The sequence below is a fragment of the Bombus huntii genome, chromosome 18 (assembly GCF_024542735.1).
Source record: "Bombus huntii isolate Logan2020A chromosome 18, iyBomHunt1.1, whole genome shotgun sequence".
In the NCBI taxonomy this organism is placed as follows: Eukaryota; Metazoa; Arthropoda; class Insecta; order Hymenoptera; family Apidae; genus Bombus; species Bombus huntii.
In genome coordinates, this window is record NC_066255.1 from 2354521 (window position 1) to 2382215 (window position 27695).

At 37.7% G+C, this 27695-nt stretch overlaps 1 protein-coding gene and 3 long non-coding RNA genes across 5 annotated transcripts; 2 read left to right on the plus strand and 2 right to left on the minus strand.

Annotated features, from left to right (window-relative positions):
- Positions 1 to 376: 376 nt before the first annotated feature.
- On the minus strand, positions 377 to 27695 carry LOC126875345 (uncharacterized). The gene is made up of 13 exons (XM_050638243.1): positions 27408 to 27695; positions 15101 to 15123; positions 13577 to 13636; positions 13390 to 13472; positions 12203 to 12575; positions 10183 to 10706; positions 9250 to 9599; positions 8874 to 9061; positions 8666 to 8791; positions 8192 to 8248; positions 7956 to 8081; positions 3472 to 6029; positions 377 to 929 (listed from the first exon to the last, which is right to left on the minus strand). The coding sequence occupies exons 1-13, from the start codon at positions 27428 to 27430 to the stop codon at positions 867 to 869; spliced, it is 4554 nt and encodes a 1517-aa protein (XP_050494200.1). The 5' UTR covers positions 27431 to 27695; the 3' UTR covers positions 377 to 866.
- Positions 5584 to 9419, plus strand: LOC126875348 (uncharacterized). 2 transcript variants are annotated; one of them, XR_007693346.1, is made up of 8 exons: positions 5584 to 5732; positions 5823 to 6468; positions 6634 to 7053; positions 7893 to 8060; positions 8117 to 8255; positions 8678 to 8812; positions 8899 to 9041; positions 9272 to 9419. It is a non-coding gene; the product is annotated as an uncharacterized LOC126875348 (long non-coding RNA). The 2 variants fall into 2 exon arrangements; XR_007693347.1 differs by having other exon boundaries at positions 8681 to 8812.
- On the plus strand, positions 13389 to 22680 carry LOC126875366 (uncharacterized). The gene is made up of 2 exons (XR_007693377.1): positions 13389 to 13492; positions 17610 to 22680. It is a non-coding gene; the product is annotated as an uncharacterized LOC126875366 (long non-coding RNA).
- On the minus strand, positions 23848 to 27401 carry LOC126875356 (uncharacterized). Its single transcript, XR_007693361.1, has 2 exons — positions 24614 to 27401; positions 23848 to 24547 (listed from the first exon to the last, which is right to left on the minus strand). It is a non-coding gene; the product is annotated as an uncharacterized LOC126875356 (long non-coding RNA).

The window sequence follows — 27695 nt, forward strand, 5'->3', positions numbered from 1 at the left end:
TACTTATTATAGATAAGTATAATTTATAAGTAGATGGTATGGAATGACGTGGATTTGGTTAGGTCGTTGTCACATCTACATGTGCTATTAGAATTTCCCTTTCCACTGTACTACAGGTAACGTGAGTTAGCACTGCGTTTATGGCAAGCCATTTGGAGCACTGAGTTATGAGCAATTATTGCAAACATAATTACATCAGCCTATGCTAATATACTAACAGCAACCTTCTACATGTATAGCAGAAATTTTGTACACAATACTAAAAAAGAAGTTCAAAGGTTGCTATCCCATTTATTTACTTCTATTGAATGAAAGGTGATGGAAAGTTGTTAGAAAAGGCATAAAGGGATAGACTGACTCGAAATAAGGTTTAAAGTGAACTTTACAAATAATTTATTTTACACAACTTACATAAATATAGCACAATGATTGATCGAGGTAACGTGATGGTATTCGACACGAATACACTTCGCGTTGATTCCTTTTTATCGAAGATGGCGAAACAGGAAATCACCGCGACCAGGTGACGATTATTTTCAATTTTGAAATCGAAAAACCAGTCACGTGATTCGTTTCAGTGAATGTCGTTAGTTGTCGATCGTTCGAACGACCGATCGATCTCTCGAAAGTTCTTCGTCTTCTAACAATATGCGCACACCGTGGGATTAAGGGAGAAGAAGGAGTAAAATAAAGAGAATGGCGGAAGGGACAAGACGAAACCTATACGGGGCAACAAATACAGTGAGGTGACTTGGGAAGATCTCAGCAGCAGTCCTGTGGTATCGATGGTTGTCGTGTTAAAACGAACCGCGACGAGTCGTCGTAAACAAAATAAAAAATAAAAAAAAGAAAGAAAAGAAAACACACTAGCAATGCCATGTTTCTGATGGAGGCACTCGTCCTTGCTCAGTAATCCGTTGCATCGGGACCTAAAAATTCAGACAGACTAGATTATTAACGTCCTATAATTATCCTATGCTTTGGTTAAAAAAGAAAAAAAAAATAATAAAAGAACTTGGAACTCTGCCGCGCTACGATTTTTATAGAGAATAATTATTTTTTTCTAATAATTATTCTAATTATTTTTTATGTAGAAAGGATTCAGCGTCGTTGAATTCCATGAAATAATTGATTCTTATTATAGTTTATAATTCGTTCAAAATTTGTTGGCTACTCAAGATACGATTGAAAAATAGTCGTCTACTTTTGGTTTACTAGAAACTATTAACCATAAAGTGGGGAAAATTGGGAAAATGTTGAGTAACCAGTTACGATTTAACAGACTGTAATAGTTACAATTTGAGCAATATAGTAAAATGACAATAGCAATAGTTGTGATTACGGTAAAATGCTAATCAAAAGCAACGAATGACACTAATTATTATTTGTTCAAAGCATGGATTATTTCAGTAAGTAGCTCTATTAACGATCGATCGATTATTATCGATCATCGAGGCGTTAATTTACTTACGACTCGTTCTGCCTCTGGATTTGGTAAATCCAAACAATCGTACCGATCCGATAAATCGCGATATAATCGTCGCGCTTCGAACTCATGGCACAATATACAACAGAACAAATGCATCGTGCATGCATGGCGTGCGTATTCAGGGGCTGTCCTGAATTAGAATGTTCTACAGCAGCGTTTTTTGTGATTTTTTTTAGAAGGGAAAGAAAGAAATGAAGTTATTGAATTTTGAGGTATGGTTTTATATATATTTAACGAATACAAAATAATTTTTTTTAAGTAAAAAAAATAAATTGTAACAGATTTCTAAGCCTGTTTCAGGGGCTGCAGTTTTCAATCGCCGTGAAAGATCTGCCTCGTAATTCTTGATTGAAACAAAAAACCAAAAAAGGATTAAATTATTATATATTTTTCTTCTGGGTGAACTAAACGACGACAGAAAAAAATGTGAAATTAAAAATTTTGGTGGATTTAAAAAAAAATGTGTTTTTAAAAAAGAGATATAAACTTTAAGGTGCTATAACAATTATTTAAATAAGCTTTTTTCTGCCTTCATTTAGTTCACCTAGAAGAAAAATGTATAATAATTTAATCCTTTTTTGGTTCTTCGTTTCAGTCAAGAATTACGAAGTGGATCTTTCACGCCGATTGAAAAATGCAGCCCCTGAAATAGGCTTACAAATCTGTTACAATTTATTTTTTTTACTTAAAAAAAAATTATTTTGTATTCGTTAAATATATATAAAAAACATACCTCAAAATTCAATAATTTCATTTCTTTCATTCTCTTCTAAAAAAAAATCATAAAAAACGCTGTTTTAGAACATTCTACTTCAGGACACCCCGTTCAGGATTATTAAAACAGGAAAACGATTCGCGTTATTCACAGGATACGGTCGATTACACAATCAAGCATGCATGAAATATTTTTATTCGCAACATAATGCAGTTGTGGGTCGAATCAAGAGGCAATCCTGCGTGAAATCACACTCTGCAAAGATTACGAACGTAATAAATCACATCGTCTTCCTTTTGGCAATCGTTCTTTTGCACTCTGAAATGAAACACTGACAATGAATTTTGTTTGTTTATCTTAACGTTTTCGCTATGCAAAAATACCGCGAGAACATCTTTGTAGATAATGATTTATCGCTGGTCTCGTTCTTTATAGATCATTGATACCCACCGATGGTAAAAAAGAACGAAGAAGACGGAGCAGTGCGAAGGTGCTGCCAACTGGCTTGCAAAAAGATAACAGAAATACGATAAAAACAAGACATACGAAGCGTTAATGTTGATCCAGGAGAGAAGACAAACTAGAATTGCATCGTTTGGACCAGAGGCGGCTGATTAGTGACAAATCTCAGCAAAGAGCAAACAAAGAGAAAAATAAATAAAAAGAAAACTCCGAATCACGGCTGACAGGATCGATTCGTTTGCGAAGTGAAGAAAATTGACAAGGAAATAAACAAATAAAAAAAATTAATAAATAAAAACAATTACACCCGTGTAGAAGATCGGTGCCCGTTCGACAACAAACGAAACACATGAGTAGAATAGAAAAAGAAGAAGAAACAAAGACAAAAAAAAAGTAGAAAAAAACACTAGAACGATAGAAGAGAATATAAACAAAAAAAAAATAATAAAATAAAATAAACAAAATATACAAAAAAAAATCAGGAAGAAAATGCGAATAGATAAATATATGCAAACGATATGTACCGATAGAAAAAAAAACCACGTAGCCTGTAGCCCCCCGGGCATAGTCAGCCCAGTCTTGCGAATCTAGAGAAAAGTTGCGCGAGGCTCGTCCGTGGACCGGTTGCTCGCGGCCAAACGCGGCCTCATTCTGCCCCGGGCCATCAGCAATGGTCACTTTTTAGGTTAGCTTGGAAGGGCGAGGAATTTGGAGAGGATGACACCATCGAGTTGGTCTGTTTGTTCGTTCGCAACGTCTGTGGCACGCTTTTCGTACTTTTAATCCGTGGACAAAGCACGTTCACCTTGTACGACCATAATGGCCTTCTACTTTCCAGGACCTTGAAAGCCAACGATGGCACCACGTCGTGATCCACCGATGGTGCCGGAGGTTTGGGAGTTTTCCAAGCTTGATAGTACGGGTCTTCCTTGCAGGAAATTCGATCTTGTCGACCTTGACGTAACACGTCGCCATTTTGGTCCGGTAACCTGGAATTGTCCGCGTCGTGAAGTCTCTTCCACGATTGTTCGCAAATTGGCGAATATTCTGGAGATGTCACGCCGCTAGAGTAATTGGAACAATAATTCTCGTCGTAATTGAAGGCGTTGCTCTTCAGAGGTAGGTTAAGGTATTCTTCAGTCGAAGAAGATTCATTGGTTTTCTCTGTATCTTCTAGGAGGATCGAGTCGTCGTTTAGAAGCCTGAACAATCTCGAGTGAGTCTGAGTCCTCTGATACTTTCTCATGTTTTTCGACGAGGTGCATTCCGAATCTGTATCCACTTCGGAGATCATGCGACTCATGTCCGAAGTGACGCCACTGTCTTCGTCGTCCGTCTCTTCTCGGGAATTCTGCACGCTCAACAGGTGCTTCGACTCCTTGCTTCTTTTCTCTTCAATACCTACCTCGTCTTTGCCTTTTTTTAACAGGTCACTGTTTCCTTCAGACTTATCCACTCGTTTCATCTTCGAGTCTGTACTTTGTAACTTGTCAGAAGACTCCTTGTTGTGTTGCGAAGATTCCTCTGCCAAGTTAAACTCAGAGACGATCACTTCAGGTTTCAGGATGTTTCTGTTGAAGTCGCGCGTCTCTGAACCAATGTCCTTCGCTGTCGCAACGTGAGTGCAATTATTTTCTTTATTCTCTCTGGTCACAGAATCATCGTTACTTTTCATATTAGCGCGTTCTTCTTGACCCTTGTTCGTCCTATCCTCTTCCTTTTTCACGCTCGTCTTTCTCCTAATCGTGAACTCTGTCTCCACAGTCTCTTCGCAATTGATTTTACCAAACCTAGTAGGAATCTTCCTCAAAGTAAAATTCACATGGGGTACTACAGGATCTTCGTCCTCTTTCACCTTACTTTCCGTCGTTTCCTCCTTCGTCCTTTCATTAGAATGATCCCTGTCCTTTTGTTTGCTGTCGAAGCTCTTCTTTTTAACTACAAAATCCACAGTAGTGTCATTCTTCACTACAAAATCCGCGGAAACCTCATTAGCCTTCTCCATCTGACTTCTACTGTCTTGGACCTTCGACTTTCTGCTTTCTTCCTTGCTATAACCTCTCTCAGGCTTGATGGTGCTGTCTCCAACGATCACTGTGGTCACATCTTCGTTATTTTCAGATACAGAAAATTTAAATCTCAATGGCAGACTCACGCTGACTGTTGGCGCGTCAGTATCATCAGGAGGGTCGTCAATGGTTTCGAGAGGCGTCTCGTTCCAGTCTTTCACACTTCTAGGCCCTCGGGCTCTAGGACTCTCGGAATCTGGACGCTCGACGTCCTCGTAAATCACGCTCAGTTGATGAGGAAACGTGCTGGTCTGCGTTTTCTCCACGTTGTCCTCCACTTGTTGCTCAACATCTGCTCCAGAATCGACATTGTTCTTACAGGATGATTCAGAATTTTCGTCCTCGTTGCAAGATTCTTTGCTCGAGCTATTTTTAGTCGGATTCCTCTCATCGTCATTTTCTAACCTGCCATGAGCATTCAGTCCCGTAGAGTACGCTAAATAAGAATCAGAGTCGTCGCTATCGGAAGAAGAATCATCAGAATCACTGCTACCTTTAGACGATTCGATGATGGACTCGTTGTCAGATTGCGATTCCGTGTCGGTGGAGTCGCTGGAGTCACTCGTGTCGATGTAGGTATAATTTGGAACGTTGACATTGAGACTTCCATTGGGGCAAGATTTCGTCTCTGGTCTGTTAGAATTCTTGTTATCCTCGTCTACTTCTGACACAATTATCTCACCAGGAATCTCCTCTTCATCGGTAATATTCATCGCAGTAGTACAGTCACTGTCTTTGCTATTGTTGCTGGCAGTTCGTGACACGCTGTTCACCTTCTCCCATTGCAGAACACCATTTGTACTATCATCGTTCTCCCTGGCAATTTTACTTTCCAGTGCTTTATTTCCTCCATTATTTTCCTGAATATTCTCTGCAATATCTGCAATATCTGTAATATTCGTTGAGTGAATTTTTGCTACTATCACATCGCCACAGACTTGTTCACAATTGTTATTGCAATTGTTATTGTTCTGTGGAGCAACTGGGACGATGTAAGGTGGGTAAACACCAGAATATGCGTTTTTATTATTCATCGGATCATACTGTGGATAAGGTGAATAAAGTGGGTAATTTTGATTGTAAATAGGAAAGTATACATAGGCAGTGTTATCAGGATGATAAGGGTAAGATTCGTTCGCGACACCAGGATATGGAAGAGGGTAGTAACCCCACCAACCACTGTCAGGGGTCCAAAATGGAGGAGGACAGGGAGAGAGGAAGACACCCTGCTGATTGCCCGGCACGTTATTCTCTGTTTGGCAGTGGTAATCTGCTTGACGATTTTCTTGCGTGGCTACAACAAACAGCACAATGCATTCAGACAAGAAGTTCAACTGTTCCTATTGGGGTGTGATGTGGTCTTGCGTTTCTCCCTTTTCTATTTTTGCTTCTCTGCTTTTATCCCCTTCTTTTCACCCGCACACTTCCCTTTCTCTTATATTACACGCGATATTCTTTCTTTTTCATATTAGGCGATGGAAGAACGAGTGATAGACATTCATTTCATGTTCTGTTTAAGCTTGAGGCTCATTTCAAATTCACAATCTCGTTATTATAGATATCATGGAATATTGTTAATTCTGATAAGGAATGACTTGGTGGCTGAAAAAACCTTACCAACTAAAGGCTACAGGAAAATTCCAAAAGATAAAAGATTAGATAAGAAATACAGTTCTTTGAATACACAACATGTTTGGTGAACTAATTATCAAAGAAGCAGTGTCTTGCGCGCAGTATGTACACAACTTGTACTATTATTTACCAAAAAGAATATACATAGAATATAAGAAGAATATCTTTTACTAGCAGAACAATTGTTTTTAAAGAACATCTGTGTGTATTTAAATTTCACTAACGTCAGTATTCATGGGATATTCAGGAATTTTTATTTCTTCTAGGCAAAAATGTTCCACACTATTATGTTGAAATATTGACTTGGCAACTAAGTGGTTGCGGACTTTGCCGATAGCGTCTAATGACAAAATCCGCAATCACTTAGTTGCCAAGCCAATATTACAGAAAACGAAATAAATGTCTACCATGAACGATCCTCCGTTGGCTGTGAAAAATCGACGGACAAGCGAGATGCCACGAGGATAAGCAACGAGTGTAATCGCGGACGGCTACGAAAGAATGAGAGAGAGAGAGAAAGAGAGAGAGAGAGAAAAAAAAACGAGACGTGTGATCCTGTGTTCAAAGGAAACGATCGAAAATTGTGAACGCAAAACCAGCTCGTCGATGATCTTCGACGGGACACAAGCGATCATTACGTTCGAGTAGGAAGAACATGCTCGTACGATATTCTGGACAGATGGATCGTAAGTGTCCAAAATAATCGTAGTACGGTTTTACATGCAAATCGATCACTTGCAATCGTATTAAAATCCCAGCGATGATTAAACACGTGTGAAATCAATTAATAAGAACATGCAACATTCCCGGTTAAATTACCCAAAATCCATATATCGTAGCTTGCCATACTTTCTCGTGTATTCATTTCTAAACGAGGAACGGCTATGTCAACGTTGACGAATCGACACGTTTGTTACGACGATGATCGAACGATTTTACAAGCAACATAGTTTACCACGATACTACTCGATCGATGGAAATAGACGAATAATTCACCTACCATGCACTTGTATATGTACGACATATCGAGTGACTGGTGTTTTAAAAGACCATCTCAACAGCAATCATAAGTTTTTATTCGGCGAAAGAAAAGTTCGTTATATTGATCGTTGCTCGATGATCGGTGTGTCAATCGTTAAAATACACAGGAACGTCCAGAATGGGCATTGCGTGACAATTTTTCTAATGTAACTTCTGTTGCAACGAGTTTGTCGGGAGAGAAAAGAAATTATTTGTACGAAATTTGAATGGAACGGGGTGAGGGCTTAATCGAGCTGAACGATACCAAGGAATTTTCGTTATTCCTGTGAACACAGGATTCGGGAATGTTCCAGCGACGGCACGCAATCGTTACTTCAAGTTTTAATCATCCATTAGAATAGTAAAGACGCTTGTCATTGAACATTAATGTACAAGGGTCAATAGAAGCTTGTTGCGATTATTAATTCATCATGGACGAGTAGCGTGTTCCTGCATGAATTATGAACATGTTGTACGCGTTTCCTTTCTTCTTCTTTTCATTCAGAAGGATGACAGATTTTTTACGCTTGTTGGTCTCGACGATAAATGTTCGCCGATCGACACTCACCGACGCTCTCCGGCGCTGTCATCGCTTGTAATATCCTGAACGATCTGGAGGGAATCGCGCTGCCCATGTATTTCTTTGGCTCTGGAACCTGTTGCTCGCTTGGTGGTAAGTTCGCTTGCGTTTCTTCTGAAAATATTATATTTATCATATACATCTTTTAGGATTAATGAGAAGCTAATCTTGCTTCGATGTAATGGAGAGCTAATCAGAGAAAAATGACTAACAAGTTTACTTACCAAACGTCTTTGAATTCCTGTTCTGCTTCTTGTTTATGGCGGATGGTGGTCGTGACGCTGCAACGTACGATTTTATTTTATAATTTTATAAGTAGATTCTTTTATAAGTAGAATTTTGTTGTACTATCAGTACATTCGTTACGTGCACACGATATGTATTTTACAAATACTAATAATACAGAGTTGTACCTTTATGGTCGATGGATTCCATGGAAAAGTGATAAAAGTATACGTTTTTTAAAAACAAGATGAACACATATGAAACGATATATATATAAAATTGATATTTATCTATAGAATTTTGTTAGAAATTTCCAAGCTTCCATAACGTTATAGTAATAAATTTAATGTTTAGAAAGATACAGAATTTTCTACTGACATTTCATTTTATCTACAATTTTCAAAGTCATGTTTTGACTATTTGTACCACTTTCTCTCTGAGCCTGTCAATTGATTGAAACGTAAAAAACTTACTTGTGTTCACAGCAGGAGCATCACCGGACTCCGTCATAGTCTGTAGGAAGCGGAAAGCTCGAGAGGGTATAGCACCACCACGATATCTCGGATCTTCCTCGTGATGAAGAGAAGATTCATTGTCGACTATAGAAAGAAGAACACGTAGTAATAACAGAATAATCAAACGATAAAAAAACAGATCATTCTGGTAAAATACGATCTTTACTTTGTTCCTTGAATTTATTCATCAGAATCCTATCGTCCTCTGACAATTGAAGTTTACGCATCTGTTCAGTGTCCACGTCGTTCGTTGAATCCGTGTCTGTGATCTTCTGAAGAACTCTGAACGATCGAGATTGAACTGGACCAGAATCCGATTGCTGAACTTGCACAGGTATAATACGTTGCGCCATCCTAATAGCAATAACACAACAATTAATTCAAATTTATATTTTGACTAAGATATAAATTTATATTAGCTTCTTACTAGATTATGAATTTTTATAAATTCTTACAATATTATTCAATCTTTATAATATTTCTTCTACTTACAAGTCTACTTATAAGATAATTGTCACATTTATAATAATAAATAAGCTTACACTTTCTGGTTCTGATTCTCAGCATTAGACGCGTTATTCCTAAGAATCGGTTGCGAGTACGAGGTATTCGAAGTAGCTACACCAGCAGGCTTCTTATCACTTCCCTCGATCATAATTGGTATAATGTACGCGCCACCTGTCGATTGTTGAGGCACCTGATTCTGGATCTGATTCTGAACTTGATTCTGCATCTGATTCTGAACTTGACTCTGAACTTGATTCTGCACCTGATTTTGAACCTGATTCTGAGTCGGTTGTCCCCAGCGCTGCTGATGATGTGGACTCGCTTGCTTGAATTGATGGTGACCAGGCTCTGGTTTTACGTCGAACACAGACGGCCTATCCTCAATCTGGACACAAATGATTATTGTATGTTAATATACTATGATTTCCATACTTCATTTTACAATTCTTTCTTCTCTAATTATTCTTTAAACTCAAAGTTTTAAGCAATTCGAGGGTTGAAAGGTCTGTTGCAACAAGAATGCAGCTCCACTTTCTGATAATTCGAATAAACCAACAAAAACCAATTAAAAATCGAATCATCTTGAAAATGTGTGAAATAAATATTCAACTAATATTCATAATAATAAATTTTTGTATTTTTGAATATGAAACCTACGCCTCTCTTTTTCTTCCAATAAACTGGACTTAAATATTGGAGCTGCCTTTTTGTTACTGCGTGTTCTTCTATTCTATTTTTCTATTCTAACAACTCTTTTACTTGCATTTCTTAAATAAAATAACAGAAATAGTTTTGTAGGTAACTGAAACGTTAAATCTTTAACCACCAAGAAATAGCACAGTCCAACTAAAGATCTGATCCACCGATCGTTGAATTTATCAAACGAATGGATTGACGTGAGTTACAGTAGTCAGCAAGATCGTGAAACTACTTTCGAACATCTGCCTCGCATGATAATAAACACTTACGCGAATTGGTATCATGCGTTCTTGCGTCTGCGTTGGATGAATCTGTTGCGTTGCAGAAGGACTAGAGAACGGACGTTTCTGTTGCTGATTGAATTGCTGAGGCTGCTGGTATTGGTATTGTTGCGGTTGCTGAATTTGCGATGGTCTCTGTTGTGTTGGTTGAAGCGGCTGAGACTGCGGCCTCTGTTGAATCGATTGCTGTCTTTGTTGGGTTTGTTGCCATTGTGGTGATTGTTGCTGTGTTTGCTGAATCGAAGGCGCGTAAACCGGTGGTGACGTTGGACTATCCGGCGAAGACGATGACGTGCTCTGCTGCTTGTTCACGCTCGAACGTTTCGCCCACTCTGGTAATTCTTCCTGTGGCTTGTTCTTATTCTGCAGCCACGGAGTTGGCGCCTTTGTCAAAGTCACTTGAGTCGGAGTGCTCGGACTCTCGGGTGTGTTCGGCTGAACTGCAATCGTGGGCGTTACTTTGGTCTCTGCTTTGGTCACGTGTTTCGGTGATTCTGGTTGCTTCTCTGGAGCTGAAATGACAAAATTATGGCATTCAATTTTTTCCGTTGTCCGGTTACTTTAGATTTTTGCTCGATGATAATGGTATAGCGGTACAAAAATCAACGGAAGATTTGAATCGAGAGAGACACATATTGCTGTGCCTTGGAATTCCAACATTGTTTTGGATTGCTAGGTTCAAAGGTAAACGAACTCCGGACAAAACATTACCGCCATTATTTGTAACCATAAACCGCAGTTCGAACTTTTTACCATCGGTCGATACATGTAGACGAACGTGCTCTCTAGGACAGTTAGTATAGCGAGTCATGCAGTGGCTTACGGAAGTATTCGAACGCTTACACTTACAAATTTCAATTAATAAAACGAGCTGTACTAAACTAATTTGTTAAGACAATTTGGTATCTATAGCGACGGGAAAGTGTCAAAATTACATCAGTAAAATTTGAAAACGATAAAATAATACAGACAGGAATTATGATATTTTTATTAGAAACATTCATGATGAGTGTCTCAGAAAATTATTCGAACGCTGTAACACTGTTGATAACTGTTCATCTTCTTTTGCAACGAATGTAAACATCATTGCTAAATGAAAATATTGGTGCACTTGAAAACACTTGAAAACAAAGCTCGACCAGGTCGACTAAAGAAATTGACTGGAAGAGGGGAGAAAGTTATCATTCGCGAATTAAAAAAAATCCTATATACTACAAATAATCTCAAAGCAAGTATTGAAAGATAAAATTATAGAAATATGGAACTCCGTTGAGTGTAGTTTTACAAAATCATTGGTTTACAGTATGGAACGTCGATTGAGACACACTACTGCTGCTAAAGGTAGTCCAACAAAATATTAATATTAAATAATTTAATAACATATGTAGCGTTCAAATACTTTTATTAGCCAGTCATGTTTCTATGCCATGCGTGTTTCTAATAAATAAATCAATTTCTACCTATGTTGTTGAATCCTTCTCAAATTTTACTGACATAATCATAAGACTTCCTTCTTCCTATTGACATCTGCTTGTCTAAGCAAATTGCTTTAATGTACATTATTTCGGCCATTCAAGTTTGTATATGTAAGCGTTCGAATACTTTTGTGAGCCACTGTATTTGTGAGTTTTAATTATTAGGAAGTTCTGTAGCGGTGCAGAAACATCATAGAAGAAGACTTGACTTCTTGCAAATAGATTTAAAATTCTGAGGAAATTTAGACTTCACAATTCATATGCACAGTCTCTAGAAAATCTATTAAGAAATGTTTACCAGGTGGACATAAGTGGATTTGGAGAGATTTTTTTTTAATGAATTGCTTTCATCCAATCTACATGACTGAGTAGAGACAACATCATCAGTATTCTGTTCGAGGTCAAGTGTTTAGCGACTATCATTATAATTATTATTATATCTGAAAGTATTTAACTTGTTTTCTAAAAGTTCTACTTTTTCTTCATCATTTTCTCAACTACGCTCTCACATTTTTACCATCAAGTATACTTACTAGCAGGTTGAATCTTATTGGCAGGAGGTGTAGATGGCGTTCTATTGACAGACGGTTGAACCGGAACATTGGTCGGAAAGACAGGAATCGCCACTTGAGGCTGAACAAACAGATTAGCCCCGGTGTTTTGTGCTGGTGTCGGCTTCGGTTCAAGCGCCGATTTTGGCGGACCCTCGATTCCCTCGTCGTTCGCATTCTTCGCCACTCTGCGTGCCATTCGTGGGCTTCGAATTTGAGAAAGGTCCAATTTTCCACCCATTCCCGGTGTATACGTGAATGGTTTCTTATCCTTGGTCAGCATTGCGTTCTGAATAGCCGCTGGTGGTTCGTAAACATCGTTGTTAGCCATCTGCGGCCTTCTTGTCACCGGTGCCTACGATTCAACGTCTCCCTTAGCATCTTTGTGATCGTTAAATGTTAATTACACAGTCGCATTACGTGACATTAAAATAGAAGCCTCGCGTTTGGCAAATTTTTCCAATTTTTCACCTTCAAAAATAAGAATATAGTGAGAATAGTATATTAAGTTGATTTTGAAGATATCAAATTTGTCAATTACAGAGTCGAAGATATTATACTTCATACAAGGCTATTCTTCGTCTTTTCTTTTTGTTACGTGCTTAAATTATTTTTAAATATACTGGAACAAAGAACTGTACATGTGGAAAACAAACACTGAAATAGAATACACGTGGAACAAAGAGAAGATACAACAGCCTTGAGATCTCTTTAATTTTGGACCAACTATAATTCCTCGTGAAACATCTTTTATCTTAAATCTACCCTTTCATCGCGACCTCGCATTCTTTCCATAAATCCTCATATATATATGTATATGTATATGCCCTCGTTTTCTTCAGGCTATACGCTTCAACTTGACCCAAGAAATCCTTTCATCTGAACACTCACCATTCTTAGTTACCCAACTGAATAAACTGAAACACAAGCAGAAGGAGAAACACTCTAACACTAAGAAGAATTCTTTTTCAAACAATATTACGAACGATTCACAAATAAAATATTACACTTGAAGTTGAACAATTGGTCCAATCAACGCACATAATATTTTCCTTCTTGTCCTTCCTTTCGTTTGGGTCAGTTAAAGCTTCCTACGTCATGCCACTAAAACCCGCGAGGATCGCTCGCAACGAGCGATAAACGCCGACTGAATACGATCTTCCACTTACCTCGATGGTGTTGATCCTCATGGCCGGCACCTGACCAGGCACTGGAGGTGGTGGTGGCGGTGGAGGAGGCACGGGACAAAGTCCTGAAACGATTAGCGATTTAGTGGAATGCTAACGAGTGGCCAGCTATGCGGGATGTGTGCGCATCGTTTTCGCTGCACTTTCACACGTTCTCTATATGCCTCACCAGAAACCCCGTGGCCGACTCTACTCGTCAGATTTACCGTCGTCGTAACCTCTGCTTCGTCTGCCAAGAATTCCAGCAGTTTACAGTTTATAGCGGTATTAAAGGTAATTCGTAAAAGTATTGACAAAATTGTTTATATGATAGAAGCTAAAAAACGAAATTAGGCAGATTTACCAGCTAACGTTTATGGTTTGGAGTGATATAAAACATGGTTATTGTTTACCATCATGGAAGTTGACAGGTTGACCGTGACGGTGGCCATCAGTGACACAGGTTGTGAAATTTTTTATTGGGTTGGTAACTAATTGGGGATTTTGTCATTAGGTGGTAATAACAACATCCGCAATCACTTAGTTGCCAACCTAATAGAACGATCGAAGTAAGATGAATTTCATAAATTAACAAATTTTCAACGATGCGAATGACAGATAACATTGTCACAGGGAAAAATATACTCGTCGAATTGAGATACCTTCCTTCTTCTCTCCTTTCCAAAATCGGTATAAAAAGTGCACAAATGTAATGTAGTATTTCGCAAGAATAAAATGTTGTAGTGTAGCGTATTTCAATCTGTGGCGACTCCAGCGGCAAAATATATAAAATTCGCGTAGCGGTCGACGTGTTAGATATTGGACAGATTTATTATCGTTGTAACCTCCTCTTTGAACTCATCTCTCAGGAATTCGACGAGTTTACAGTTTACAGTGGTATTAAAACGGTAGATACACAGTATTGATAAAATTGTTTATACGATAAAAGTTAAGAAAAATTAATGTTACTTAAGAAAACAGTTACCATTCGCGAGAAGTTATTTTTCTATATTTTACAGTTAAATCTGCAAGTGTGAACGAACGAAAGTCTATTTACAGCGGGAAGTTTGGAATGTAACCTTATATGGGATTAAGTTTCGCCGTGACCAATGCGTGAATCGTAAAATCGTAATACGATGATCGTCAGTAAACGGTAAATTCGATCTTTTGTTGAACTTTTGATTCGTACTCGGCCCTCCTGTGCAAGTGGGCTCGATGTGGATCTCGAAGATATTGTGGGTTCATTTGGAATTTGTGTATTTAGAGACGTTTTGTGTACACACGGAGCGAAGCTGCCGGCTGTTTCTCCTGTTTCCAGAGATACGGAAATCTCGTGTAGCTTGCGTGATGCCAAAGTAAACACTGTTTCTATGTTGCATAAGAATTTTTTTCGGAGGAAATACTTTTTTAGATATTTAAAAAATCGAAAATATTGACGATATTTGGAAAAAATTGTATATGTATGTTTTTTAACTGGTTTTTATAGGAATTCATATTGGGTAAGGAATCTGTAATATTGTTTTATCGATGGACTGCCAGAAATGTTTGTAAACGTTGAAACGACGAATCTAACTAACTGCATAGCTCGAACTTTCCGTTTGCTGGTTATCATGAGGCAGCAGTTATTATTTGCATACGTCGCATATCTTCGTTGCTACGTTTTACGAGCAACCAAGCCCGCGAAATTATTTTGCTTGAACGTGGATACACGTACCTGTCACTAGGCCGTCTGAATTCCTGAAACGAGAAACATTTGATCACTTAGGAGGATACAGTCGTCGAAGTATTAACCCTTTGCAACTGATAATATTTTATCTCATATAAACAATTTATTTTATGAAACAAAATCTATATACGTATTTTATATAAATTCTTTAATAAAATATTCGTGTATAATTGCAAAGGATTAACGAGATTAAAAATGTTATGGATAACATAGATATTTTAAAATTACAACACTTTTTCCTGTTTACTCTTAAATTAACGTACGGTATTAAATTATTTCTTAACGATTATAGATTCTACAAATTTTCTAGTTATTTCAAAAAATATGTCCATTTGTCCAGGAATCACTCGATATCCATCTATGTAAACATAATTTTATTCTTTGAAACAAAATCATTGTGTTAGGTATATGAGGTTATGCAAACCGATAATAATATTAGGTTGGCAACTAAGTGATTTTGTCATTAGGCGATATTGACAAAATTCGCAATCGCTTAGTTGCCAACCTAATAATACTGAAATTTCATGAAATTTCTAAAGCTGACAGAAACATCAATTCATCGATTCGTCAACATGTACAGCAATGACAGGCCATAAACCTGACCACCATATCAAGACATCGAAGGCAATTTTATTCTAGTGAAGGCAATGAAGTTAACGCTTAGAGAAAACGGCTGTTCAGTTTATTGTAAAATCACTAACGTCACGTGTCTGAGCAATAGAATTGTGATAACATATAGAAATAAATAGGTATGACATGTGTGTTGATAAAGTAATGATTAGATATATGTATATATGTTCATTGTACGTGTAATGACTTAATTTAGATGATGAGTATCAGAGATATGTTTATATACGCAATTAAGACGACAGTGCTACATATTTAGAAGTTGTTTTCAAAGACGATTTCATTTGACATTGACACTCACAAATTAATTCGCGGATCGCAATTAAAGTCAATGTTAGGAATGGGAAGGTTAAAGAATGTATTGAAGTAAAAAATGTTCATGTTGAATAATTTCAATCATCCATAGGCAGACGCATATTTTTTTCATACTACATAGGAAAATTGCACTGTTTATATTCAAGCGAATTAATTAATTCTTATTCCAGACTTTAAAAAGATTTAGAAAAATTCTAACACACTTATCAAACTTTCTACTAACAATTAGTTACAAAATTGTTCACGATGTTAAACATTTGAATTCTTCCCTTTCTGGCAATAAAATATTTCTTTCGAAATATTTCCATGGTAAAATTTCATTTAGGTGATCGATTCAATTTGTCTACGTCAAAAGTCACTAAAAGTGTTTATATTCCAATATGCCATTGAAGATATCAAAAGGTTGAATTCTCGGGAAACTATTAAGCAAATGATCATCAGTAACGATCATCGCGATAATACGTGTAGAGATACGTATATGGAGGATTTTCTTTAATGTTAGTTGGATACATTCCTGCGTTATCTGTGGAACGCAGTTATTCGAAACGTTGAGTCATATCGCGTGGTATCGGTATTTTGGTTCACCTACGTGCACTACATGACATTCGCGCACACCGAGAGCTGCTGTCAAAACGACTTGTTTCGATAGCTTTAGGATTGCGTCGGTGGTCGCGTTCCAATTACCGTTTCGAGGGCGCAGTTCAAAGTAACATTGAATGAAAGAGGTTATGGTTGCCGATGGAAGCTTGGAAATTTTTTACTTGAATCATCGTCTGGTTGGAAAGTGACTTTCATCAACTTTTTCATAGAATTATCAATTTCATTAATTTTATTCATTTCCATTTCATTTTTCCCATTTCAATATCTAGAAAATCAAAAAAGAAGTTTGTATTCTTCCTTGGTAAAATTGTCGTTAGTTTTGTTCAATGTATAATGTTGAAACTGACAACGTGAGTTCGCGCTCGCCATCTATATGCAGATGCGCTAGTTACAAGAAATAGTAACTAGAAAATAGTTCTAGATATAATCGATAGGTTTAATCGATAGGTGTTTGTTTTACTGTTTAGTCAGTCCATGTAAGAAAGTGCAATAAAGGTTGTTCAGCTCAGAACGGTGTGATAGATTTATCTGAAGAATAAACTAATAGCTATTGTGATTCTACCTCTAAATAAACAAATAACAACATATAATTTTATTCTTCTTCTTAACTTTAACAAAATTACCATTTTATTTATCTCCAGTATATACTTTCCAATCCAATTTCAAATTTCGGGTTCTTGTTTTAAGAAACTACTTTAAAACGACTTCTTTCAGTAGACGAGACTTCCAGTCATCACGACTATGTTTAACGACTTAAGCCTTTATCAATATTTTCATTATGTAAAGTTTAGCAGAATTCTTATTTTAAGATGCGATTTTATTGTTTAAGACACGAAGGAGGATACATTTCTTGAAGGATATATTTTATCGAGCAAGACAATTGCCGTTTAACTGATTTAGCGAAAGCACTAGGTGACCTGGTAAAGCAAGAAGTTCTAAAATACTCGAATCGAAGCACCTTTCTATTTTCAAGTGTGCAAAGTAGTCGAGAGCAAGAAGATTTATTTCCTGGGCGACACGGTAGCCGCTGCTGTCGTGTGTTTGCCGTCGGTTCAACTGAATTGCTTTTGGAATTATCAAGGAAAGAATGAGAAACGGTAACCTAAATATGTATCGTCGCGACCGCAACTTATCTTTCGATGACTCGACTATGTTTCATCGCCTAATCCTTTTAAGGAAGTCATCGCGCGTAGGAAGGTTGCTCCGTTTAATTAGTTTGAGAAACCCGCGACCATTCTCTTTAATAAATCTGTCTGTTATAAATCACACAAATGTCTTAAAAATTATTGCATTTTAATATTTTCTTTAAAATCTTGTTAAATGTTACTCTGAACACTTTGTGGCTCAAGTTACAGATATACATATATAATGTTATTATGCAATAAACATAATTTATATGTATATATATATATACAGGGTGGTTGGCAACTGGTGGTACAAGCGGAAAGGGGATGATTCTACGCGAAAAAAGAAGTCGAAAATATAGAATAAAATTTTTTTTTAATTTTTTTTAATTTTTTCCATCGGGACAACGATCTACAGTAAGATCCGTTATAACGTACCGCACGCGTACCGAGCGAAAATTCAAAGTCGATTTTCTCGAAAACAAAGCCCCAAACGAAAAATTTTTATTCTATATTTTCGACTTCTTTTTTCGCCTAGAATCACCCCCTTTCCGCTTGTACCACCAGTTACCAACCACCCTGTATATATTATATAACGTGTATTGTTTAAGAAAGATATAAATTACATGTGCATTCACAATAAACATTTCTATTTGAAATTGGTTTTGGCAAAAGTACCATTACGCGACGGTACGACGTAGCCATACCATATTTTGTGTTGGGTTTACATTTTTAACATTTGTAATTTAATTTAAGCTGCTCAAAAGCGGTATTTTTATACAATATTATCTTTTCTTTCTTCTCCTGTCCTGAAAACTAGGTCGCAAAATAGGACAGATCAGTAGCCTACTTTTAGTTCCTGCGAGGTTAAGTGACTGCGGGAAGGGTGGGGGAAGGAGGAGTGGAGTGGGTAGGGGATGTCATTTAGATTTATTTACAATATTTACACTTATTGTACAGGCAGAGAGATTGGACGCTACTGACGTTTTGCGGTCCTCTCTCTTTTTTTCTTTTTTTTTATGATTTCAATATCCACCAATACTTTTTTATGTTTTTCTGTGTTTGCCTTTTGTGTCATTCTGCGTTAGAGCCATATTGTATCCCCATATTGTATGAGCCATATTGGGTATATTGTTTTCATCTTGGAGGTAATTTTTTCCATCTAGGTATAAGAACGTTTCTGGGGGAATATGGCCTGTTTTGAATGTATTATCGTGGTACTATACTAATTTATCTTTCGTTAAAATTGACAAATGTAACTTGAAATAGAAATAAAATGGTATCGATGCAGGTCGATAAATAAGCTTATAATTTTCAGAATACTCTGATGCTTTATAATCAATTTATGGTAGGTTTGAACCAGGGCCGGCGCAAGACAGGTTCAGCGCTTTCGCCGGAACCCGGCCACGCGTTTTGAGAGGCTCCGCGGTCTATGAAAATTACCCAATTAAAAAATACAAATTTTGATTAACTTTTTACAGAATGACGATACCATTAACAGATGCAAGACATATTTTTAGTAGCGATGATTTAGTTTAAAGAAGTGAAAAAATCATGAAAGGTCAGTGTAATTCCGTAAATCCTGGAAACTACTTTAGATAAAAAAAAATCCAGGCGCTTTCAGAGAAATGAACTTTTTAGAGAAATTAAACTACATCAACACTTTTTTCGCAAAAGTCATACAATGATTACAAATTTTCTACTTTCATTGAATTTTTTGCCTCTTGAAAGCGAATTATGCATGCGAAAAAATATTACTTGAATTTGTTTAAAAAACTGCTTATAAACAATATATAATACGTAACAGCATTTGTAAATTAATAATTCGTCGTTGTAAAATTTAAATGTAGGATTTCAATGTGTATTCAGGACCCCCAAATTTTTAGACCCGGGCCCTCAAAAAGTCACGCCAGCCCTGGTTCAAACTATCCACGTCTAAATGCAATATTTCACCCTAACACGTTACATTTTTTGCTGCAGAGAATCATAGTCGATATACAGGGTGGTTGGTAACTGGTGGTACAAGCGGGAAGGGGGTGATTCTACGCGAAAAAAGAAGTCGAAAATATAGAATAAAAATTTTTCGTTCGAGGCTTTCTTTTCGAGAAAATCGACTTTGAATTGTCTCTCGGTACGCGTGCACTTTATCACGTCTCGTTATAACGGACTTCACTGTAGATCGTTGTCTCGATGGAAAAATAAAAAAAAAATTTTTATTCTATATTTCGACTTCTTTTTTTCGCGTAGAATCACCCCCTTTCCGCTTGTATCACCAGTTACCAACCACCCTGTATAATACGTAACAGCATTTGTAAATTAATAATTCCTCGTTGTAAAATTTAAATGTAGAATTTCAACGTGTATTCAGGACCCCCAAATTTTTGGACCCGGGCCCTCAAAAAGTCACGCCAGCCCTGGTTCAAACTATCCACGTCTAAATGCAATATTTCACTCTAACACGTTACATTTTTTGCTGCAGAGAATCATAGTCGATATATATTAGGTTGTCCGAACAGTTTCTTTCGTTTCACAAGGTCATAATAGACGGACAAGAATTTCTGTTTTATATTATTTTATTGAATTAGGTATGATTCATTTCGTTCTATTTCTATTATTACGTTTGTGCATAATTCAATAAACTAATACAAAACAAAAAACATTGTGCATTTATTATTTCCTTATAAAACGAAAGGAACTTTTCGGACAACCTAATACATGTATATTCATATGAATGTAATATTACATCTACATTTATTTTACCACAAGACATTCTACTCGAAAATCAGTATAACTGGACCTGAAATAATCTTTAGATAATAGGAGCTATTAATGGTTAGTTTTGACGGCGCGCGAAACGTTCGTGGCACGAAAAATGGCCAGCAGTCATTTCACTGACGAAATTACGTGTAGCTTATGATGATCCGCTATTTAAAGAGTCGTTATTTTTACAGTACAGTTTCAAGCAGCGATCGACCAACTATCTGCTCGATATTGATAGTTCTCTATTTTTGCTGGTCCCGTTGTCAGTGTACTTGATCCACTATATTGTCCATTTTCTTTCAACAAGGTGATTGAACTTTTTATAAAAATTCGTTTTAGCAGTTGCGAAAGCTCGTTGATCAATAACAAAAGATCTGTCTAGTCGTTTATCAAGGAAGATTTACGATTTCTAAAATTCGCGAAATAAGGTAAATTTCTTTCCAGATAATGTTTGAATGTAATTCAAAATTATAGCATCTCATTGAGAAACTTTACCATTTCATAAACTCCGATTATTTGGGGTTAGGTTTCCAACTAACCGTCCAAGTATCATCGTTCTCTTTCTATATTATGTATAAAAAACAAATACTAATTTTGTGGCACATTTACAAGCATCTAAGAACAGTCTAGTCTCAAGATACAGAAACGTATTTCGCAAAACAATGTTCGGCCCATGGCAAACTCTCGATGGCGTGCGAAAGTCTCTTTTAATAATAGAATTTTGGAGATATGGCTTCGACACGACGTCGCTTTTTTGGCATGCTAATCGGTGCCACGTGTCTTCTTGTTCTCGATTAAATTACATATATTGCCACTACCAAAACAATCGAACCGGTAGAAAATTCAAAAAAATTGTTCGATTAACCCATTCCAACCTAACCCTAAAACGAGATCGTAATATTTGCAAGAAAAACGCTATCAAAATCATCAACCGTGAACCCGCCCTTGACTAATTTTAACATTGAATCAGACAGATGACGTCATTGTTATCATGACTGGAATCGTAATTCACGCGGTCGACTTTCTCGGAAAACGCGTTGATCGTTTCCACGCTGCAAAATTTTGCAGGAGAAACGAGACTGGAACGACGAACCAACTGAAAAAAATAATAAACACCGAGGGCGCTCGAATAGTTTGCCTCAGCTTTTAGTCGATTCTAGGTGGCGTAAAATCGATTGTTATTTCTGCTGTACTTTCTCAATTATGCGAATGTTTATGCGAATAATCAAACAAATTAAACTAAATTCGTTTCGTCTATTAGATATCATAACTTGTACTTTTCCTTAGATGTTTTATATATTTTTCCACGTTACGTGCATTCTGCAGACTGTTCCATTGAAATGTCCCATAAATATGGTTTATGGCGCATGGTTTTCAATTTTATACCGAAGTTTCCCTCGAAACAAATGAAAATTCTCTTACTTGTTAAACGAAGATGAGTTTCTCGTATTTCACTCATCTAATCTTTTGTTTATGATTCATCCGTGGAATTCGTGATTTACATAAATCTTTAGAACCCAATTGGCACTCATTTGCGGTTCAGCAGTTGTTGTCGGTCGTTAAGAGTTAACCTACGTTCTACAAATTTGATGGTTCTCCGTGACAAAAAACCTCGTTGTAAATATAATATCAAAGGATAAAATGAAAACACGGAAATGTGTTTTCTGCGATTATTCCGATTAAAGGATGCAGGTTCTCGCAAAAGACGAACTTTCTCGGAAAAGCTCGGTGAGGGCGAGCGGTGGTGGCGCGGTGTCGCGATGCTCGGAACCCAGCCAACAACAGGCCGTGGCTTGTACCAATGTATTTAGGTAGATACGCGAGGCGTAGTTAAATTTAGCGCGGTTCGACCTGCGCGTTACCGCGCCGCACAAAATGCTTCCGATTATTTTATTTTTAGGGCTTCGACGCGTCGTGGCTCCTCCGCGAGCAAGGCGAGCACACGTCAGGTGTCCGATACCGAGCCGATCGGCGAATTAATTTGTCAAACGCTGTTTGCCTTGCGCCAGAAACCGAACAAACTAAAAGGTATCCGATCCAAGTTTTTCTACTCAATTATTCCAGTTTGATACAAAATTATAACTAAATCGCCTCAACGACGACGATTAACCAAAAAAAAAAAAAAAAAAAAAACAGAGAAAACAAAGAGCAGTAGCCAAACAGAAAGAATGACTGCAAAATATTTCATCGACCACAAATCGTTCGTTCATCCGTGAAAAAAGAAACGAAATACGATCCTCGCTCGATGGCCTGAGAAAAAAAGGCACGAGGCGATTATCCTGGAAGGAGAAAGCAATGGTCCGGCAAAAACGAGACGCACACAGTCTAGCGACGAGTTGGCTCAGTGTACATCGGTGAACGGATCGATTGTCGATCGAACTTTATACACATGGAAAGTATGGCGAGAAGACGAAGAATAGCTCTCGCGATGAAGAGCGGAGTGATCGACGTCGAAAACACGATGCGTTTAAAAATACACCGTGGCGGCCAGTCGGGCACGGCACGTGGCAATGAACAATTTTCCCGTACCCTCTTGATTGAAGGGTCGTTCACACCTGCGAATTTTCCTGATGACGAGGCGGATCGGCTAAGACCAATAGAGGGAGAGAGAATGCGGCGCGCCTAGTCACGTAGCTGATCAGACAAGAATGGAATCGGTTGGAGCTTAAACTGCGGGGCTCGAGCAAGGTTCCGAGACGTTCAAAATTGGATGATTCGTAGGCGTGGACCTAGAAACCCGTCGGTGTATTTCCATCGCGACAAACGTTCGTCGATCCACCCTGTCCCAATGGAGACCATCGAACGCGATCACCTTTGTCAAGATGAAATATCATTGTCAGGTTAACCACTTTACACTGGGAATTTTATTTCAATTTCGTTAGCAGCAGCTGCCAATGCTTTTAAGTGTTTTGTTTGAAATTTACTTCAACTAAAAAATAAGAGAATTTAAATAAATAAAGGAAAAAAGAAATTCACTTAAATACCAGTTTTATTCACACTATTGTAGTATTTTGTGATTTTTAAGTGTATGATATATCTTGAAACAATTTCCAGCATGCAGTCCTGCTTTTCTTTCTCACATTTCACGAAAAATGGTGGACATGAAAGAATGTCGAGTGGGTCTCGAGGGTCGAGTGGTTAAGGCTACGGTTATGGATTCGTTCGAACAATCAGATATATAGATCCTTCTGAGAGTAGCTATATCGTTCTTGAAATGTTTTATTCCAATGACAGTTGGCTAGAACAAACATCTACTGTTTAAACCATAGCTTAAGTAGATCAGGGTGATCAGGTAAATTAGGGTACATCTTTGTGAATAGGAATGTAATTAAAATTTGGAATTCTGCTGGTAAAGCTCTGGTTCCGTTATAACGATGTTAAATAATACAAGGTTTGTTACTTATTTTCTTTTCACCGATGAAGAACGAGAAAAAGATGGCGTCTACGTAAGCTTTACACGAATTTATGACCTTCTTTCTTTTTAGGAAAAGTTTCACTGTGCAAATAGGTTAGAGTTGCTATCACAAAATCATATACCGGGGAGCAAATTTATATCGAGCTACATTGCAGGAGTTTCCATGAGATATTCATTGTTTGGAAGAAAGAAAGTTTGCATATTTCAAAGGCTCTAGGTTATGTCATAATTGGTCTTTGTAATATTCTATGTACAGTGGAGTTTTTTCAAAGTTCATATCTCATCGATGTTTAGCCTTGGGATACCGGACGCGTGTTGAAGACTACTCTGTGTCTAACAAAACGTCTAAAGACGAACACTCATGCGAACGAAAATTTCGCCGTTGACTGACGTCCAAGCAATATTTTTTGCGGCAGTGGCAAGAATCGGTTGCAAGCGGCATGTGCAACACTGGATGAAGCGTTGGCGTGCGTCTGACTCTAGATGAACGTAGCCAACACGAGGTTTATGTTTTTGCGGAAAAATGGACGTCATCTGAAGCTACAAAGCAAGCTTTGTTTATCGTGCACTGTGCGCTACGCCAACGATGTAAATCTGCAATATGAGATGTGTAACGTAACGAATGAAGAATGGCGGGAAATTTGAATTTGTAACATGAACCTGTATCTCGTGAGAATTGAATTTTCGTGAAGAAATAAAAGACTAGGGGTAATCGAACGGTCCCGATGCATCGATTATTTCATCGAGCTGCCTGCTGAGATTACTCATCCACGTAGATATAGAATCTCGTCGTGGGTGGTAACTATAAACACGTTCCGCGAGCTTCCCTTCGTTCGATGCATCGTCTTAGCTTCTTATTTCCTTTAAAACGTCTGATTTTCTTCTTATTTCAAAATTTCTCCTTTTCTATTTTATAAAATGTCATTTTTCTATTTAATTCGAATTCGTTCATACGATCTGAAGTAAATACACCACTTCGAATCTCGGATGGTTTCATGCAATTTTCCACTTATTTATAACTTATTCTGCTCGACTTAGTTTGGTGTTGCCAAATTGGAAATTGTTGTGCTCAGGTGCATAATGATTTTCACTTTGTGTAATTGTACTCGTTATAAATAGGCCAAAGTTCCTCTTTTCCGAAATATGCACGTTCCAAACGCCTTACGTAACCTAACCTGATCTAATACAAATTTTGATCTCAGAGAAGAATTTTAGACTTTCGATACGTTTCTTTGTTTCTTCCAATTCTATTTCATACACGGTGACTATAACAAGTATTTGTATGCCATTGCATTTATTATTCCATTTGTAGTATAGTCATTTGGAAATATATACTTTCATTACGAAAATCTGATACTATGAAAATAAAACGTAGAACCTTAAAATAAAATTACAAAACGCTTCTTTGCAGACTAAGGGTACGTAGAAATATTCTTTCTAGCCACTGTACATACTTTCACGCGTGTAGATTTTTATTGGAATGGCGAAGCAAGGTTAGGATCGAGAAATGGTTGATCGATCGTGCGAGAGAAACCCATGCAAAGGAAGCAATTAATCAAAAGCAATATCGAACAGTCACGAATCACTGAACAGAGAATCTTTCGATGAATGCTCCTCGGTGTTTTCCTTTTCAACGACGAAATATAGGTCGAACAGCTCTTTCTTAGAATCGTCGCAAAGCCCGTCGTTCGAACTGCCATCTTCAACGAATGAGTTGCTCGCGATTTACTATTCTTTGTCGATTTTGCCGCCATATTATTTAAGAACGAAAAGGTATCCAGTAACGGAATTGAAATACTCGAAATTGTAATATTTTGGAAAGATACAAAGCTCAGACCGATGTGTCGGATTTATTGCTTCTAATAATTGTTCTTGGCAGACGATTTTGTTTACCGATTTACTATTTCTGCAATTTTGAACTGCTTTAAATAAACGCACGATCGTGGTGCTAGAAAAAATACCATGAATGATGATTTTAAAATTTAGCATTTGTTAATGCTGCAAATTATACGAAAAAAGAGAAATAAATTAAGAATTTTCTACGGTAGAAAGTTTGTCACATAAACCAGCGAGGGCCAACGTTGCGTTAATACATTTCGTCCGCCATGTTTTTCAAACAATTTACGTTATCAAATTCTGCTTTTTAGCAATTGTCGCTGTAAAAAAGAATTCTACATTTCTATGAAATTTCAAAAATTTAACATGTAATAATGTTATAATAATATATTGCTTGATGAATTCTATCGAACGTAACAAAATCAAGTTGCAACTTAGAGTAGGAATTTCGTAAGAGGTTATGTGAATTTTCTCAAACGTGAAACTCGGACCCCATGAACGTGAAACCGGGAAGATCCCGACCTTTCTCAATCCCCTAACGCGTTCCAAAACGTCGCCGCTATTTCTGTACAAGCTGGAAGTGAGAATCAACTGCGCAGATTAGCAAAATCGTGATAGCCATCCTCTTACACGAATCTATCTCAGAATCTTCGCAAACATATTTAAACAAATTGCGCACAACCATTGCGCACTCCGATAGCTTTTAAACCTCTTCAGTCGCTTGTAACAAAGCTACTCTGTCCACAGAAGTATCCTCGAGCAACCCCAACAACGAAGCTGAGGAAGCCGAATCGAAACAGCAAAAAGAGCAAGCAGGTCCTTCTCACCGGACGAGTCCTTCCGAACGCCAAACTAGAAACCAGTTTCACCTATCCTACCATTTCTGGTCACCAGAAACTTTCCTTTTTATATACAAATCACAAAATCCTCGAGAACTGGTATCTCTAGAACGGAAACACGAAAATCAACCAGGATATACGTTTTTAGATTTTATTATACTTACATAATTGAGTAGTTTTCAGAAAAAAATGGGATACACATCTACGATAAATACATGGCCAGTTAATGTATCTTATGATGAAAGAGTCGGATTATTATGAAATTTGTAAACGCAAAACAAGACGGTTTAAGAATTTTTATTACGATTATCACGATGGCATTCGTGGCATCTTTCTAAGATCCTCGTTAGCTCGACGATCACGCGTTTATTTAAAGCAGTAGCTAATATTGGAAAACAAGAACCAAGGCTTGCGATACAATTTTCTAATTCACCGTTATGTCTTACGAGTTTCCTTTCCAGAAAGCTGTTCAATTATTTTTTCAGGATCTTCGAACAACACGCTAGACTATAGCAAAGTTTACATGAAAGCAACAAGCGGTAGATTCAAGATATCTATCGTTTAACTATAGCAATTTGCTGTTTCAGGACAAAAAGATCTATGTTAGATATCCGAGGATTAGCGGAACAGCCACAATCAAAGAAAAAACTCCCTAGAGCCTCGTGTCAGCGAAATGAAATATCAGCGATTGAGAACCCTTCGACGCTTTATCTACTTCATCTGCCTATTTTTCTTTGTCTGTTTTACGAGATAGGAGGAAAAGGAAAATCCACGCTTACCCCACGAACGTCGAGGTGCTCATACTCGGATAGGGTTCGATATCCGCCGCAGACGATACGAAATCCGGTGTGCCGGGTTAAGCTCGCGCCGCCTCGTGCCGCTTTCCACCAGCCGACAGGAACCGGTTCTCTTTCTGGCTGGCCGTACCTGTTCCACGGAGGTCCGTGAGCGTACGAGGAGGTGGAAGGTAACGGATCTGGAAAGGGACGAGCAGCACCGATGTCGACACTAGCACGCGCCCGCTGCTACTGCTGGCTGACCACGATCGCCCGGATCGTGGACCACGC

Excerpts from the sequence above, each read along its gene's own strand:
- LOC126875345 (XM_050638243.1), bottom strand. The coding sequence starts at position 27,430 with ATGAGCACCTCGACGTTCGTGGG. Across the intron at positions 8,249-8,665 it reads TGCTCCTGCTGTGAACACAA|CGTCACGACCACCATCCGCC; the intron begins GTAAGTTTTTTA and ends CGTACGTTGCAG. Across the intron at positions 6,030-7,955 it reads GACAGCGCCGGAGAGCGTCG|CCACGCAAGAAAATCGTCAA; the intron begins GTGAGTGTCGAT and ends TGTTTGTTGTAG.